The sequence below is a fragment of the Crocodylus siamensis genome, chromosome 1 (assembly GCF_052110815.1).
Source record: "Crocodylus siamensis isolate JL-2025a chromosome 1, ASM5211081v1, whole genome shotgun sequence".
In the NCBI taxonomy this organism is placed as follows: Eukaryota; Metazoa; Chordata; order Crocodylia; family Crocodylidae; genus Crocodylus; species Crocodylus siamensis.
Window position 1 is genome coordinate 142,943,235 of NC_143395.1, and position 17,282 is coordinate 142,960,516.

The 17,282-nt window shown below is 43.9% G+C and overlaps 1 protein-coding gene across 1 annotated transcript in view; it reads left to right on the forward strand.

Annotated features, from left to right (window-relative positions):
* The window catches only part of RYR2 (ryanodine receptor 2), an 830,495-nt gene that overhangs the window by 579,002 nt on the left and 234,211 nt on the right, over nt 1–17,282 (forward strand). Inside the window, exons 39-43 of the mRNA XM_090044772.1 lie at nt 2,218–2,491; nt 8,463–8,577; nt 9,290–9,422; nt 14,526–14,629; nt 15,331–15,466. Coding sequence (XP_089900898.1) covers nt 2,218–2,491; nt 8,463–8,577; nt 9,290–9,422; nt 14,526–14,629; nt 15,331–15,466 — 762 coding nt within the window. The remainder of the gene's footprint in view (nt 1–2,217; nt 2,492–8,462; nt 8,578–9,289; nt 9,423–14,525; nt 14,630–15,330; nt 15,467–17,282) is intronic.

The window sequence follows — 17,282 nt, forward strand, 5'->3', positions numbered from 1 at the left end:
ACACAGCTCCATGAAGTTATTGGTTCACACGCACACACAAGCAGTCACAATGGCAGCAGGAGAAAGAGATTCAGTGGAAGGGCTGCAGACCAGGTAGGGAAGAGAAGCAGAGTCCAAGTCCTTGGTTGAAGAGGGGGTAGGGGGTGATAGCTACCTATCCAGGCTGGAAAGGGGTCCTTGTCCACTAGGTGTTGTCCAGAGAGGGGTTGCCAGCAGGGCCTCTGAGTGGATAGGTGGTGTGGCGTGGTACTGGTCCAGATGGACCCAAGGAGTCAGTCTTCACTACCCCTTTTTATGGGACAGACTACCTCTGATCTCCTGTGGGGAGGGGCTGTCCAGGCAAGGTCAGTCCTGTTCCAGAGGGTTCCAGGTGTTGTTACTGAGCATGTGCAGCCTTGGCACAGTGGTGTGTTGCCTCATCTTTTGTTTCTTGAATGCTGAGGGTGGTTCCAAGGGCTGGGTCGTTGATCCAGGTATTGGTTTTGATGGTTCGGTCATTCTGAGGGAACTATTTTTAGACATACTGTCATTGTCTCTCAAGCACCCTCATTCATCCCCATTCATTCAAGAACCAAGTTACATAGGAGGGGTAGATATGAGTCATAGGTTACAACATACTTACACAACCAGGCATGGGGACAAGATGGAGACTTGACAAACAAAATGGAAACTTGATATGACTTATGCTAACTTACATATGTAGGCCTAAATCGTATAGTATCAGTAAAACAGTAATATAGAACAGTAAAAATCAATATAAATATAATAATTATACAATATAAAGAAGGAGAAAAAACAAAACAAGTACAATTTGCTAGCAAAAATAAAATGCTGAAGCTTATCCTATGTCTTAGCTCCCTTATACTTATCTATAGGGAATAGAGAAAGAGAGAAAGTCAGAAATGGTTGGGGAAGGGGAGGGAATGCATTTTTAAAAAAAAAAGAAAAAGTAAAACTGGGGGTGTTGCTACAATTTGAAAGACAGTGGCCATTTCCACATGAGCACAGATATTTGTTTCTCCAGGGAAAAGCCTTTTGCTGCTGCTACTTGTCCCTGGGGAACACCTGTGCCATGCAGCCTCTGACGTGTAGCAGGTTACTTGAGCTGGGGCCAGCGACTGTGCTGACCTCAGCAGCTTTACCTGGTGTCCTGGGGGTCTCAGCGTCCTGCAGCTGTGATACTTCTGCAGCTGAGTGCCTGGTCGGCAGCCAGAGCATGGCTCTGGCCAGCCAGGGTCCGGTTTTAGGTGGTGTGCACTACCTTCACATGTGCTGCACCACTTTTTTGTCATGGGATTTTTTGACCCTGGGAGATCCTGAGGTCAACTCTTCCCCCCCACCCCCACACTACAAGGCAGCAGTGCAGGGAACACCTGCATGTGCGATGTGTGGTGCTGCAGACAGGGCTGCGGCGCCACATACCATGTGTCTGTACTTGTCTGGACGCGGCCAGTGGGGTTGTCCTCAGCCAATAGAGACAAGCATCCAGCGCGGTCTGGAGCACAGCATATGCCTCCTATTCAAGTTAAGGTACTATACAATCCAGATGCAAAGATGTTCTCCCATATATATAGAACATCTTTTTGGATTTTTTACCATTTTATGACACCTTTATTTGGATAAACATGAGGCATGTTATAATTACAGTGCAGTTAACACATGAGTTCTGCCAAAAATGTCATGTCTTCCAGGGGCCTTTGTTAATCAGATTTTTCTAAAGCAGTGTGTGATCATGGAGGCTTCTGCTTCTGTTGACTGGAAGATGTTTCATTTTAGATGCTGTGAATTATTAAAGTGAATTACTCCATTTTACACATTGTAGAGTTCATATAACTAACATTCATATTTCATATAGACTACCAGACAGTATGTTCTACTTCTAGTTCATAATAAGAACTGCCAAAACTGTTTCTACAAAATTCATGGAACAGGTATTTATCAGTTAAAGCTGTATATAGTTATTGCCCAGTGAGGATTCTATATATCTTCATTTTCCTTTTTATAACTTTGTGAAATTCAGAAGTGATATGTTTTCATTTCAAAGGTGCCTTCTTCCTTGCAAAATGTTATTTCTTTTTTTCCCTTTAATTACAAGAAATGCTTTCTTCCAAACTGGGTTAACTCTAACATACGCGGTAAAATACACTTAGAGGGACTTGTTAGAGGTACAAATGAACAATTAATACAAACATCTTTCTTTATGTATTGTCTTTATAGCCACTCTTCAACAACTGATTTCAGACACAATGGTACGCTGGGCCCAGGAGTCAGTAATAGAGGATCCTGAATTAGTGAGGGCCATGTTTGTTTTGCTGCATCGCCAGTATGATGGTATTGGTGGCCTGGTTCGAACCTTACCAAAGACCTACACCATAAACAGTGTATCAGTAGAAGACACTATCAACCTGCTAGCATCTCTGGGCCAGATCCGTTCTCTGCTCAGTGTCCGAATGGGGAAAGAGGAAGAAAAGCTCATGATTCGTGGATTAGGGTAAATCAATGGAGTACCATATCACTAAATTTATAAATCATATTCCCATATTGTTTGTCTTATGTTTATCACCTGGGTAAAACACACTGTTTGAATATGAATATAATATCTTTCTGTGGTTTGAGATGCTAAATAGAGAAGTTTGGTTTGGGATTTATGGGGTCTTCTGCAGTTTTAAAACCTATGCTTTGTCACATTGTTAGCAGATGGTAGTAGAAAAGTATAAGAGCCTGTAATATTCGAGTTGTTATATCTGGAACAGTGAAACTTTGAAGGTTACTTTGGGACACTAACAAGACACATTCTATTAATTGAGTGATTTCAGGTTGCCTGCACATGCAAATACTTTAGCTATAAGTGAGGATTAACCTAGGAGCCCTAATGCCTAAAAACAGATTTCTTTCACTTGAGCTTACAGGAAACACATTTCTCTGTGAGATATTAATAGAGTCTCAGCCGCTGGCATCAGGTACCAGGGGAAACCTGATCTTACTCATTAAACCAATGTATTCCGATAATCTTCAAACCCCTGGTACAAAACATGGTTGTTTGTGAATTTGCTAAAAGAGAAAAATGGATTTTACATTTTGTTTTACTTTGTTGCTTGAATCAGAGGTGGGTTTTTCCCCACCTTTTGCTGAAGCAGCATTGCCTGGTCTGCCACCATGATGCTAATGGTATCATTTTGAGAGAAGAACAAAAGTTTGTCTTGAATCAATCTGAGTAATGCCCCTTGTTTGTCCACCATCAGACCTTGCAACAGATATAATGTACCAAGCACCTGCTTCTATGAGTACCCCTTTTATGTATATTGGGTATGTGTTACTAATTATTTTTTGGTCCTTGTTAAAAAAAAAAAAATCCAAATATTTCCACATGGTGTGTAGTTTTTGGGAAACATTGAAAGCTTTTCTCTCTCAGAAATGCCATTGAAATGCACTGATCTTTTCGTTGCAACTACTCTTTTTGCAGTGCTCTTGGCTCTGGTCCTGCACAGTGCTTCCAAAGAAGTATAGCTCCACTTGCATGATTAAACCTTCAGCATTTGGTCTTTATTATAGAGAATTTTGTAATATTTGGTGGTATTATTTTTTGTTACCATGTACTTTCATGAGCAAAAATCAGCTTTTCTCCAGAGTATGGAAGTCAGTGGAGGCTTGAGGGTCAAGAAGTGTTTAAAAATTAATGAGAACATATGCTTACTTAAATCAGGACATCCCTACAGGGATTAACCTGGGTAGAACATCTTCCTCAATTGAAAGTGATTATTTTGTGTGGGACTAATTACACATATATTTTGTTCTTCATAATGAAGTCATTCCTTTGTATATTTATAAGGAGTATACATTCCTTATATATTTGTAATCTTTTAAGCCCTCCTCATATAATTAATAATGTTTTGACCAACAAAGTAGGCCACAACCATTTCTTCTAATTGCATGGGTACATTGTGTAAGAAATAGCCTAAAATACAAGTTGCAAGCTTATATCAAGCAAAGCATCATTAATATTAAATGTATATAGTAGAGCAAAGTTTTGATATCCTGTATTCATTCAATGCTGTTGCACTTTTTATGACCTGACATAACCAATGAGATTAAACATGAGTTGCAAGCATATCCAGATACATCATTTTATAAATAAATAAACTAAGTATAGGCTTATTTGCAAAATGTCCTGGATAGGAAGGGTAAGAGAAGTATTTTGGCACGTAATAGATTTTAAACTTAGCCTTTTATTTTGAGTTTCCTGAAAGTGCAAGCTATTACATGATTTCTACACTTAGAAATACTTCATGACTCAAGTTGTATAAAGATAATATATTTAAATTTTGGAGAATCATGCTGTATAGCACCTATCCTTTAGACTACCTCTAGCCCCAAGGTTCTTAGTATGTATGTATGACAGACATTATGTACAGAGGTACCTCAAGGAGCTAGCATATCTCACTTGCAACTTTAGCAAGGGAGAAATTCAATTGCAGTGAGAAAGTGTGTCTGTATACAAATTCGCAAATAATGGGGTATCATGTACACGTACAGTGCATACCTGTACATGAATTTGTGTGCCTAAACTTTAATGCGCCTTAGCCTAAGGTGCATTAAGGTGATTTAGATGTGTGTCTACATGTGGATACCTTAAGGCACCTTAATGCAGCTCACTTGGATGGAAGCCCTTGCAGCCTGTCCTAGTCAGCATCCTGGACAGCTCTCCACACAGGTGAGCCCTAACCCCCACTCCCTGTTTTTCCCTTTCTGGTGAATGAGATGGGCCAGAGCCCACCTCCTGGTGCCACGTGCTGCTGCCCAGTGCTGCCAGGAAGAAAAAAGCAGCAGTTGGTGTTGTGGCCACTAGTGGTCCCCCTATGCCTCTGCTTCAGCGCAATGAAGCCCTGTAGGGGAAGGACGCCTTGCCGCCTGCCTTGGATTCAGGCACCCTTAGAAGCCCACCTGGTACAGCAGATGGGCTGGAACCATCTCTGACCCCAGGGCACAGTGCTGCTTTCTCTGCTGCAACCACCTCCATCCCAGGCAAGCGTCCGGCTTCCCTGCTGGCAGGACACTGCTCATGGGAGAGTTGGCATCAGCTCCTGGGTGCTCTGCTTGGCTCAGCCCAGGCAGTCTGGGACTGCGTCTTCCTCCATCACCCAGCACTGCGTCTGCCTCCAGCACCCAGGCTTTCCCTGCTCTGCTTACCTGATCCAAGGCTGAGCCCCCTGTCTGTGCTGCATCCAGCCTGCCTGGGCTGGGCTAAGTTGAGCCCCCAGGAGCTGATGCTGCCTCTTCCATGGGCAGCATCCTGCTAGGAGGGAAGCTGAGTGCTTGCCTGTGATGGAAGTGGCTAGAGCAGAGAAAGTGGTGCCAGGCACTGGGGTCAAATGCAATCACTGCCTGCCTGCTGTACTGGGCAAGAGATCCAACTCAGGCTTCTAAAGGTGCCTGAATCCTGGTGCCCATCCTGCCCCTTCAGGGCTTCAAGCCCCAGCCAGCAAACCCACCTCAAGGCAGAGGTGTGGGGGAGCTGTTAGTGGTTGCAACACCAACCTCTACTTTTTTTCTCCCTGGCGGCACCCAGCAGCAGCACATGGACCCATCAGCTGAGCTCCACTGGTGCAGGTGATAGCATTGAGGGGCTGTACCGTGTCTACACATGGCTTATGGCACCTTAACTAATCAGGCCTAAATTTGACACTTGCTTTATGCAGATATAAACTGTAGTTCCAGATCACCCTAAGTTGTCATATTTAAGGTGCATTAAGGACAGTGCATGCATAGACCCATCTTTAAAGTGCCTTAAATATGGCAACTAATGCGATGTAAATTACTTTACACATAAACGGGTATAAGTGATCAGAAACTAGTTCAGATCTGTAACACAAGAGAAGTTCAGTGCACATAAACCGCTTTCAAAATGGCCAAAACTGGTTTAAGATAAACCTGCAGGATGTAGTATTAGACTTAACTGATTTAGATTAAATTGGTTTATTGAACTTCTGTCCCAGATACCCTCCAGTTTCAAGTTAACTTGCAGTTCCCCAGCATCCCAGAATGCTTTGCATTTCCCTGCAAATTCCTCCCTCGCTCCGTGGATGGGCTAGCCTTAACCCAAGCTGTCTGCATGAGCCAAGCAGGAAGGCATGCTCTAGCACCCCCTGTCTTCTGGCCTGAGCCACTGTAGGCATGTGGCTGCATTTCCAGAATCAAAATGAATAGACATTCATTCACTTGCTTATCAGTTCAATCTGTGCAGTTTAGATTAACCTGTGAAGACTGAATTAATTCAGCTTCAGGCTTTTTGACGGTCTGTACTTAGCCTTGGGCACCAGGCAGGCCATCTTGTGAACTGGAGTATATGATTAAAGGTTATATTATGAATTAATTTGTACTAACAAAATTTAAAATGTTTGCATTTGTTCCAACCCATATTCAAGGAATTATGAATTCTTAAATCAGCTTGTATTTAAACAATCTTCTGATGTGTTCCAGCATTAATCCACTTCAGTTCTCCACCTTTCTAGATAAATTAAGACCTCACCCACATGCTTTGAACTCCGTCTAGTTATAACAATCAGATTCTCTTCCTCTTGGGTTTCCCACTGACAGCTGTCTAGCCTCTGCTGTAGAAGACTTTCGAGTAGTCTTTGAGTCCACATTTAACTCTTTTCTTACCAGTAATTTTTTAGAAATTACATTTAAGCAATATACGTCTTGCAATAGTGAATTGTCTCCAATAGATGACAATATTGGATGCCTTCATTGTTTAAAAGGAGGGTTTTCCTGGATCTTTCAAGTCCTCCTTTGCCTAGAATATCAGCCCAAAGTTATATTGATGGAGAAAACCTCAGAAGCACAGACAAACTATGTCAGCTTCTCCTGTTGTGAGCTCTGTAGAGGTTATGACTTGATCTTGCTGTCTGCTAGCAGCCTGGTACTGAGGTCCCCAAAATAATTCAAAGTATGACATGAATATCAAAAGAAATGACAAAATATAATGGTTCCACAGGCAGAGCCAGATGGGAATCCTCTGCTACTCTCCAATACCTTTAGAGAAATGTGTGGCAGGGAGTTAGGTACTCTCCCAATGTCCAGGTAATAGAATTTGTAGAAGTCACCAAGAGGGGCTGAGTGATATCTGACTTCCTTAGAGCAATCTACATTCTGGATGAAGAAGGAAGATATGATGCACCATGATGTGGTGTAGAAAAAAGAGTCTTTGGCTACTGGGAGTAAAGGTCTCAGACATCCCTTTATGCCTATCCAGTATATTCTGCCTGAAACAATTGATTTTTCTTTCTGCTTAGGACACAGAGCAAATGCTAGGCCTAGCATGAAGCAGGGACAGTATGGTCCAAGTCTTTCTGTTGCAGATTTCATAGCATTTCTGAGAAGTCTTATCTAAGGCTTGTGGAGTGATGGGTTAATTGGGGTTAGCTCTCACTGCTAGTGCCACAGCTGTCAGATATTATGTGAAGGGGCTTGTGTTGCCTGTTTCTGAGAATGTAAATGAACATAGACTCAGATCTTAAACCTAGGTCCTAAGGGAGTGCCCTTATTACAGGACTGTAGTGTTCATATCTTCAAGTTTTTCCTAAAAAGTTTTTAATTTGAAGATGAGCATTTCACACAACAGCATAAATCCAGAAGCCAGGATTAAAGAGAAAGCATATTCTGAGATTCTCAACACAATCAGTTGAGTGAATCTGGTGCAGAATGCTTTCACACTTATTTCTAGGCTGCATATGATTCCAAGCATTGCTGCAATGTAATGAGAAACATAATTACCTTTTAAAATATGCATGTTCATTAGACACTTTCACCTTATATATATATATATATATATAACACCATCATAATTAGGGTTGATGCTCAGCTCTTAAAATTCACACTGATGAAGTAGTGTAGATGGAGACAAATGTCCTCTTGAGCAATCATCTGCATATTACGGGAAACATTTTTAGGAAAAAGATCTTATTAGCTTTTATTCTTCCTGTAGTTTATACTGGCAATACCAATGCCATGATAATTGAAACTAAGTTCCCTTTCTTATCTGGTGTTCTATTCTTTCCCTGATCTTGATGGCAGTCTTTGCAGACAGATGCCTAAAGGAAAGAGATATAATTGGCATGATAGTTAGGAAGCATTTTATGACAAAAGCTGTGTCAAAACCAGTATGTTCCTGCAAAAAGTTGTGGTTTCAATAAATCAACATTTTCCAAACAACACAAAAAACTGGTTGGAAAAATTACTGATCAGCAACCATGTAAATTTAATTCTGAAATGTAATATGTTGTGAACCAGTCCTCCAGTCTTGAGGGAAGCACAGGGAGTTGCACCTTGTGTAAGGAATGAAGAAGTAGGATTTTTCTTCAGACAGATAGGTTTGTGATTATCATGTGACAGAAAAACAAATGAAATGGGTTTTTTTAGCGAACAGTACGTTATAATTCGTTTCTTATTCTGTTTCCCCCTAGAGACATCATGAACAATAAAGTGTTTTACCAACATCCTAATCTTATGAGAGCTTTAGGAATGCATGAGACTGTTATGGAAGTGATGGTAAATGTACTTGGAGGAGGAGAATCCAAGGTAAAGGATTTCATTGGTAGAATACTGGGAATTTAGTGTTTGGCCTTTTAAACCTTACTTGTACAGGGTGCTGAGCTTACTGGAGGTGCTAAGAGCCCTCAGTCATGTTCATTTTATTAGAAAAAAATACAATTGAGTTCTACATGGAGAGAATTACTGTAGTATACCACCTCAAAAATGTTATATAGCTTCTAATTATTGTCCTTATAATCTATTTAGAATAAATAGCATTCATGTTATGGAATAAGATAAGTATGTGTATATTCACACTGACAAAGAATAGCTAATAACACTTGTAAATATTATAGGTATTGATATCAAGTGACTCTTGTCTGAAAGTTTCCAGTTCTCTCTCTCTCTCTCACACAGACACCCACACAGACACCTCCCCCCCATTATAGAGGACCATAAAATTAGCCTCTGGAGTTGAATTCTGTGCATATGTCAGTGTTTGACTCTCATGTTTAGAGATGTATCTTCTTCTCTTGTTAAAGCAGTAGTTTAATCTGTGCTATGAGATTTAAGGAGGGTATACACTTATTCTGAGCTCTTTTGATTTCACTGAGGCCTGTGTGGAAAGGTTACTTAGCAGGTTTGGCGTATAATTTAAATTCATGAAGACTAATATGATAAAGGCGTAAGCATATACTGAGATATATATATTAGTTCTAACAATCTTTTTATTAATCTTTTTTATTATTATTATTTTAAGGAAATCACATTTCCTAAGATGGTGGCAAACTGCTGTCGTTTTCTATGTTATTTTTGCCGCATCAGCAGGCAGAATCAAAAAGCTATGTTTGATCATCTTAGTTATTTGTTGGAAAATAGCAGTGTTGGACTTGGTAAGTAATAATAGAAAATGTATCTAAAATGTGTTGTATATATAAACCTTGAAAATATGTCATTGATTTAAACTAACATATCCCACCCACTTCTGCTTCCAGCAATACTTATATTGGAAAAAAGAGTCTTCCAAAGAAAAGATTCTAAAGTTACTCAGACTTAAGGATCGAGTAAAATTAAAGGTGAATGGTTGAGCTCTACCAATTATGAGGAGATTGAAGTGGCAAAGACCAAAGAGGAGGTAGTCTAGCCAAGAATTTTACTTGTACTTACATAGAAGAAAGACAGGGGAGTCTGATCCTGAAATGCAGGATTACATTTTGTATCTCAAGTAAGGGCAAGCTCTAATTTATGACTAGCAAGTTAAAATTAAGTGCCTGCAGTTTCCTTTCTTGGGGATCTTTCCAGCTGTCCTCGCCCAGACTGGCTAAGTTCTTCTACCTTGTGCAGGGTGCAGTGCCATGGCAAGTGCAGAGACAAGGGCATAGTGGTGCTTTCATTCTTGTATGAGTATGAAGTTGCTCGTAAGTGAATTCTGAATTAAGTTTTTGAAGGATCAAGTTGATGCTGGGGGGAGTTCCTAAACTTTTATATCACTCAGAAATGCAGAGACCCAAGGTTACTGACCTTCTTTATCCTAAAGGGATTCAACTAGCCTTTCTCCCCTCTTTGAAGGATGACCAAACCACCAGGCACTCTTCATGTCTCCTACTGAAGTTGAGACACTGTGCAGCAAGGAATTTAAGATTTGTGAGTCCAAAGGGAAAGCAAGCAAGAATATGCATCTGACTATAGTCCAGTGGTAATGACTTTTGCTTGGGAAGGGAAAGACTTGGGTTCCAGTTCCTGCTTCTGAGGGTTCCTGCCTGTTGCCTTTTGTATTACTGCCATTGGCTAAATGTATAGGGTGTTGAGTGGGGAACCAGAAACTGGGCCTCCCCCTTCCTTAGCTGAGTACCTCTGTCACTGGATGATAGAACCTTGTTCTCACGCTGTCTCTGTCTGGCTACGTGACTTACAAATCCTTCATTACGTAGTGGCCTATCTTTAAAAAGAGGTGTGAAGAATGCCTTCCCCGCAGCTTTAGTTTCTAGACCATTAGAGACATGCTCTTAGAATGTGAAAGAGTTTCACTTAAAGCACCTCATGCTGAAGGGTATATAACCTACATCTTACGCTTTCTGGATAGGTAATCCAGCCAACAGTATGGGCTAGCATGGGTACTACCATTTCCTCCTATTCCCCCTGTTTTGTTTATGAATGGAAGTGGCTGTGGCTGCTGTGTTTTGTGGTTGACTCAATGCTGCCAGTGTGTTTCCAGTGTGCTTTGAGCACCTCCATCAAATTGGGCCCTTCAGAATATGTCTTCATTGTTCCCAAGCATGCTCCATACACTCACTCCTGCTTGAAACCTTCATATATATACAAATAAGGTTGCTCTGGGGTCATCCATGTGCAGCCATTCACACAACTTTAATCTCTGGTATGATAAGGATAACCCTGGAGAAGTTTCATTGGCACATTTTTGTGTCGAACAGGTGGGGTGGGATTGTCTCAGAAATATTCTGGTCAAGGCAAGCTGCTATTGAAGCATGGATATACCCTGAGAAGACTTAAGTATAGGAGCACCTATTTTGTGAATGCAAATACAGTTAAGCACAAGGTAGATTTTGAAATGGTCAGTGCAGCCAAGATGACTGTAGTTTTGGACATCTGCAGTAGCAGATTTAGACACCTGAGTAAGTTTTTCAGACATGGACATAGTTGTGTATGGACTCTCAGCTGTCTAAATGTTTAGGTTGTTTTTTTGTAGATTGCTTACTTGGATTTAAGTACTTGAATTCTGCCTAAATTGTTTTTTAGGCAATTATGTGCCTTTTTTTGGTACATAATCTAAGCTTTCCTTGTTAGAATGTTGTTTTAGGACAGAAACATTGTCACAATTTAATTTTGGAGTAAAAATAGTCATTTTCCCTTTTAATGAGGTGATGGTACTATGACAACACCTACACATGACAGATATCACACAATACACTAGTTAATTACACAATTACCTTGAGACCAGCTACGTGTTCAAAGTATCTATCACACAACAAGAAGCTCCAAACAGCTATCAAGGTAGACCTAAAAAGCGTGCACTAACTTTATAGCTGGTTGCTATCGAGCTTTAATTTTGCACGTGTAGCAGGGTCTCACCTGCCGCTGGAAGCCCCATCAGATATGGGCTCCCAGCCACAAGAGTGCACCTTGTCCAGCCAGGGCTGTGAGTCTTGCTACTGCTGAGGACTCTTGGCCCCAGGAGCTGGCAGCAGCCTGCAGCTGCTGGGACCCAGAGTCCCACAGCTATGGGTGCTGGTTCCCTGCAGTGTTCTTCTTGGTGCTGGGACCCAGAAGCTGCAGGGCATGGCTATGATCTCCCCACCCCAGGGGTTCATGAAACCTCTGTGGTGGGGGGATCACCACTGCAGCAAACTCCCCACCCCAGGGGAAATGCCAAGGGCAGGAGGACTGCCTCAGCAGTGATCTCCCAGCAATGGGAAGCACTGGGTGCCCATGTGGCTGGGAGGTCTTAAGCTGAGGGGGTTCCCAACCACAAAGGGCTTGTTTCTTGCCAGTGCAGGGGGAGTCTAGGATCGGGCTACCTCTGCACTGACAATAAGGCAGAATGGGATCTAATGTGTGACCCCACAAATGTGCCTCCTGCCATGCATATGTGGCTGTCACGGAGTCACAGAGGTGCCCCGTGACTGTGAGGGTGATTGGCAGTGCTGTCAATCACCCAGGAAGCTCAGGTGCCTGGTTGCCAGGCCAACCAAGTGAGTCACATGGCCGGAAGGGGGCAGGGCCAGGCCTTTATATATAGCCTAGGCTGGAGCCTGCCTCACAGTTCCCTTCTGGCTGCCGCAGGAGCAGGAGCTCTGCGGCTGAGCTGAGTGGCCTGCGTTAGTGGTTGCTGCTTTACCACACTAACAGGCTGCGATGATGCAGGGAACAAGATCACCCTGACTGCAGGTAGGACTGAGAGCCCTGGCAGGGCTTGGAGTTATTGTTAGGTGTGTGGAGCCTCTGTTTATGTTGCAGCCAGATGGCTTGAGTATTATGTTGCAGTTTACACCGGAGGACCGGGTGAGGCTGTAGGGGAGCGAGGAGGCCTCAGGGGAGCTCCCCAACAGCTTGGGGGTTCTCAGTGCCCAGTTGGGGCACAGTGCCAGGGGCACTATTGTCGGTGCTGCAGGGCACCATCCTGTGCCAGGGAGGCGCGGTGTGCGGGGTTACAGACCCCGGCCCATACGGGCGGTGTTTAGCCCCGGAGCGGGGCAGCAACAGAGCGCAAGAGGTGCGGAGTCAGCCCCGAGAGGGCAAGGCCCTGGAGCGGGGCAGAGACAGGGCACAAGAGGCGCAGAGTCAGCCCCGAGAGGGCAAGGCCCTGGAGCGGGGCAGAGACAGGGCGCAAGAGGCGCAGAGTCAGCCCCGAGAGGGCAAGGCCCTGGAGCGGGGCAGAGACAGGGCGCAAGAGGCGCGGAGTCAGCCCGAGAGGGCAAGGCCCTGGAGCAGGGCAGAGACAGGGCGCAAGAGGTGCGGAGTCAGCCCGAGAGGGCAAGGCCCTGGAGCGGGGCAGAGACAGGGCGCAAGAGGTGCGGAGTCAGCCCGAGAGGGCAAGGCCCTGGAGTGGGGCAGAGACAGGGCACAAGAGGTGCGGAGTCAGCCCGAGAGGGCAAGGCCCTGGAGTGGGGCAGAGACAGGGCGCAAGAGGCGCGGAGTCAGCCCGAGAGGGCAAGGCCCTGGAGCGGGGCAGAGACAAGGCGCAAGAGGCGCGTGGGGTCAGCCCAGAGAGGGCGAGGCCCCAGCGGGGGCAAGGCCTAGCAAGGCGACGTAGCCAGGCCTAGCTAGTCACCCAAGGGCGCCGAGCCTAGGGCGGCGATAGGGCTAAGGCTAGGGCGGTGAGGCCAGGCCTAGCTAGCCACCCAAGGGCGCCGAGACTAGGGCGGCGAGAGCGAGCCGGCCCAAGGGCGCCGAGACTAGGGCGGCGAGAGACCCGAGATCCGGGCAGAGGGACCAAACCGACCCAAGGGCGCCGAGACTAGGGCGGTGAGAGCGAGCCGGCCCGAGGGCGCCGAGACCAGGGCGGCGGTAGAGCCGAGATCCGGGCGGAGGGAGCGTGCCGGCCCAAGGGCGCTGAGACTAGGATGGCGAGAGCGTGCCGGCCCAAGGGCGCCGAGACTAGGGCGGCGAAAACGCTCCAGTTCCAAGGAGAGCCGGCGATTAGCCAGGCGCCGGCTAGAACCCGGCCCAGGAGCGCCGGTATCAAGCGGCGCTAGCTAGTCGGACCCAGGAGGCGCCAGCAAGTAGCTGGGCGCCAGCGGGACAGGCCCAGGGCGCGGGGAACGGGTGAGAGAGGGGCCCGACCCGAGGAGGCGCCCGGTGGGCGAGGAGCCCCAGTGCCCGAGAGAGAGAACAAGGGCACCCGAGGGGCGAGGGACCGCGCAAGCGTCCCCCAGAACAGCTGCGAGGCTTGGGGCGTGCTGAGGGGGAGGCTTGGAGGCACGCATTGCCCTTAAGGCAGGACGCTTATCAAATCCCCAGTCTGGAATAGGGACGAACAACAAGACCGTCCATTAGGGAAACTGGCAGCCTCCACATTATATATTTAACCATCAAAGTCGTGGCGGGCGAGGTTCTGAGGGTGCTATGTCACCCTAATGTGACGGTAGGCGGCGCTAGGGAGCTCACGGCCGCCCCTAGCCGCTGCGCCCTCACAGTGGCAAGGCAGGAGATGTGATTTTGTGAATCATGCATTAGATCCTATTGCACCTTTACTTGCATGTGTAGAGGGGGTCTTTGAGAACTAGTTAAAACTGTACCATATTAATTTAGAAATAATACATTTAACATCCATTTTTAAGAACAGAATAAATGACCAAAATTATGATCATAAAACCAAACTTGGGAAGTTGTAAATTAAAAAAAAAAATTAAAAAATCTGAGCCCATAAAACAAAGCATTGTGTCTGAATGGATATTTGCAACTACAAATGTGTAATGGCTGAACTTGAGATGCATGCACCTAATTGTTGTTTTAAGTGTTAACTGTTATTTTAACAGCATCCCCTTCTATGCGAGGATCAACCCCTCTAGATGTTGCAGCAGCATCTGTGATGGATAACAATGAACTTGCACTAGCTCTAAGGGAACCTGATTTGGAAAAGGTTGGTATCCATCTTTTTATAGTCTTTTGTTGGCAATGAAAATATAAACAGAGAGGGCAAAAAGGCATTGCCATCACTAGTTGGGAGGAGAAAATCTGTATTTTAGAAATGTTGTTCAGGAAGAAAAAACATGACATGGATGAAAACTAGACATAGGGGTGTGGAAAGTATGCTAAGTGAAAGTTCAATTTTTGGTACCCTAAGCTTAAATTGATTGCTGGACACCCACAATGAGGTGTCAAACAGACAGACCAGGGTTTTTTTTGTCTGGGAGACTGGTCAAAATGAAAGAGTAGATCTCTGAGTTGTCAGCATGAAAATACGGTTGAAGAAATGTTTTCAAATAAGGATACAATGAAGAAGGACAAGAGGAATCAGTTAAAGAATTTTGATATTTGGGACTTTTGCTGAAGGTTGCAGTATAATTAAGAGCCTACTGAAGGAATGACTATAAAGGCAGGAGGAGAACAATAGGGAGATGAAACTTCCAGAAAAGTCTTATGGTTGACAGTATCATGGGCAGCCAAAGGAGAAGGATGAAGATGAAATATTGCTCTTCAGATCTGTCCAAGATGAGACCATGAGAGGTTTTTATAAGGGCTACTTTAGTTTGTGGATTGTATATGAGGAAACTTTCTTCTGAAGTTGTGACTTTCCTCCTTTTAGGACTAATTTGTTTTTTCATGTTAAATTATTTTTAGGTAGTTCGCTATCTGGCTGGATGTGGTTTGCAAAGCTGCCCTTTGTTGATTTCTAAGGGCTATCCAGACATTGGATGGAATCCAGTTGAAGGAGAAAGATATCTGGATTTTCTTCGGTTTGCTGTTTTTTGCAATGGTACTTTTAGGACCCTATCCATTTTATACTTTTCTTAAAACTCTAAATAATATTTATCAATGTTAAGTCTGTCATTTAATATACATTGGCATTGAAACAGGACTCTACCTAAGTTCAAAAGAGCTATCCAAATTGGCCAGCTGCTACAACAGTCATGATGTACTTCCATTTTGGCAGTACATTTTTCCCTATGGATCTACACTAGAATCCCATGGAGAGTGTCCAGGTAGTGAGGGTTCTCTCACTGACTTCTTTTGAAGTCAGTCCACCTAGGGCTCTCACTTTCAGAAGAAAGCTATAGATACTGGACTAAAGAATGGTATTTTTCACTTGCTTTCTTGCACTTTCTGGCTACCAGTGGCCCTACTGTATATCCTAGGGGTTAGAGGATTGTCTTGGGAACTGGGAGATGTGGATTAAAATCCCTTGAGGTTGAGCTGATTCTAATAAGTGAGTCTCATGTATCCTTGTCAAATGCTATAATCACTAGGCTACTGGACAAAAGGTGAGTGCCACCACTACATTAGAAGGACAGTGAAACATTATGAATCATATCAGTACTGATCATAAGAACCTATTGTTAGACAAAGGGCTAAATATTTGGAGGCTGAGTGACTGGAGGCCCTTAATATTCAGCAGAAATCAGTGCCTAAGCTTCTGAGAGGTGCAAGACTTTGGACATGTTTTTGTGCTTAGCATTTGCTTTTGCCTACCTCTAGGCACCCTCAATTGTCATTCTACATCTCCTCATTCTCTCTATGCACCTAAAACTTCATCTCTCTTCAGAGGCACCTCAGTCTCCCCATTGACTGAATAAGGATCCTGGCACCTAGCCTGATCAAACTGAATTGCCCTCCTGGAAAAGGAGCCTAAAACTTAGGTACAGGCAGTCCTCAGACTTATGATACAATTGATTCTTGAAAACCACATCTTATGTCGAAATGTTGCAACTCAGAACAAATTTTGCCATGTTATAAATGGGGGATTGGTTTCTGAACCAAGACCTGATACCCTATTTTCACCAAAAATAACTAGAATTTTGTACTCACTTAATTATATGAGTAATACAGCTACATTAATGTATTTATATTGTAAATAGTAATCACATTGATTCGGAAGAACTTCTTTGAGGTGACTTTGATGGGGTTTTTGAAGGGCTCTTGGCTGGAGTCTTCTCAGGAGTCTGGAGTTTTGTCTGCTTTCTTAAAGAAAGTGTCCAAGGCAGTTTGGACAGAAGTTCCCTAGGGAGATGGGCGATGCAGTGAACTTGTTTGCTGGCATGGCATGGCATCAGATCAAGCGTCATAAAGTTGAAACTGACCTCAGAAATTCAAAACAAGATGTCAATTTATAAACTTTATAAGTGCCGTTCATTGTAACTCAAAACGTCTCAGGTTGAGGACTGCCTGTATTAGAAAACTAACTGTAAGTGCATACAGAATCAATTTTAAGTTGGCCTAAGCATTTAAAAGCCCATTTCAAAAGTGACTCAGACTATTAGTTTGGGGGCCTGGTGCAGGGTGGGTGGACCCGATGATTTTGTGAGGTTCCTTCCAGTCTCTTACAATTTATGAATTGTAGAACCTAATGAATTAAGAACCTAAGTCCTGTTGGCTTTCAAATGAATTTTAGGCACCTCAGCACTTTTTAGTCACCTACTAGAAATAGATATTGCCAAATGAAGCAGATGAACTGTGCTAGGACAAGTCCATATTATTGGGTGAAACATGTCAACCATTGTCCCACCCATTGTACTTGTGGCACAACATATAAGATATGTTGATATCACTTCTAGAGATGCAGCCTCAGAACTCTT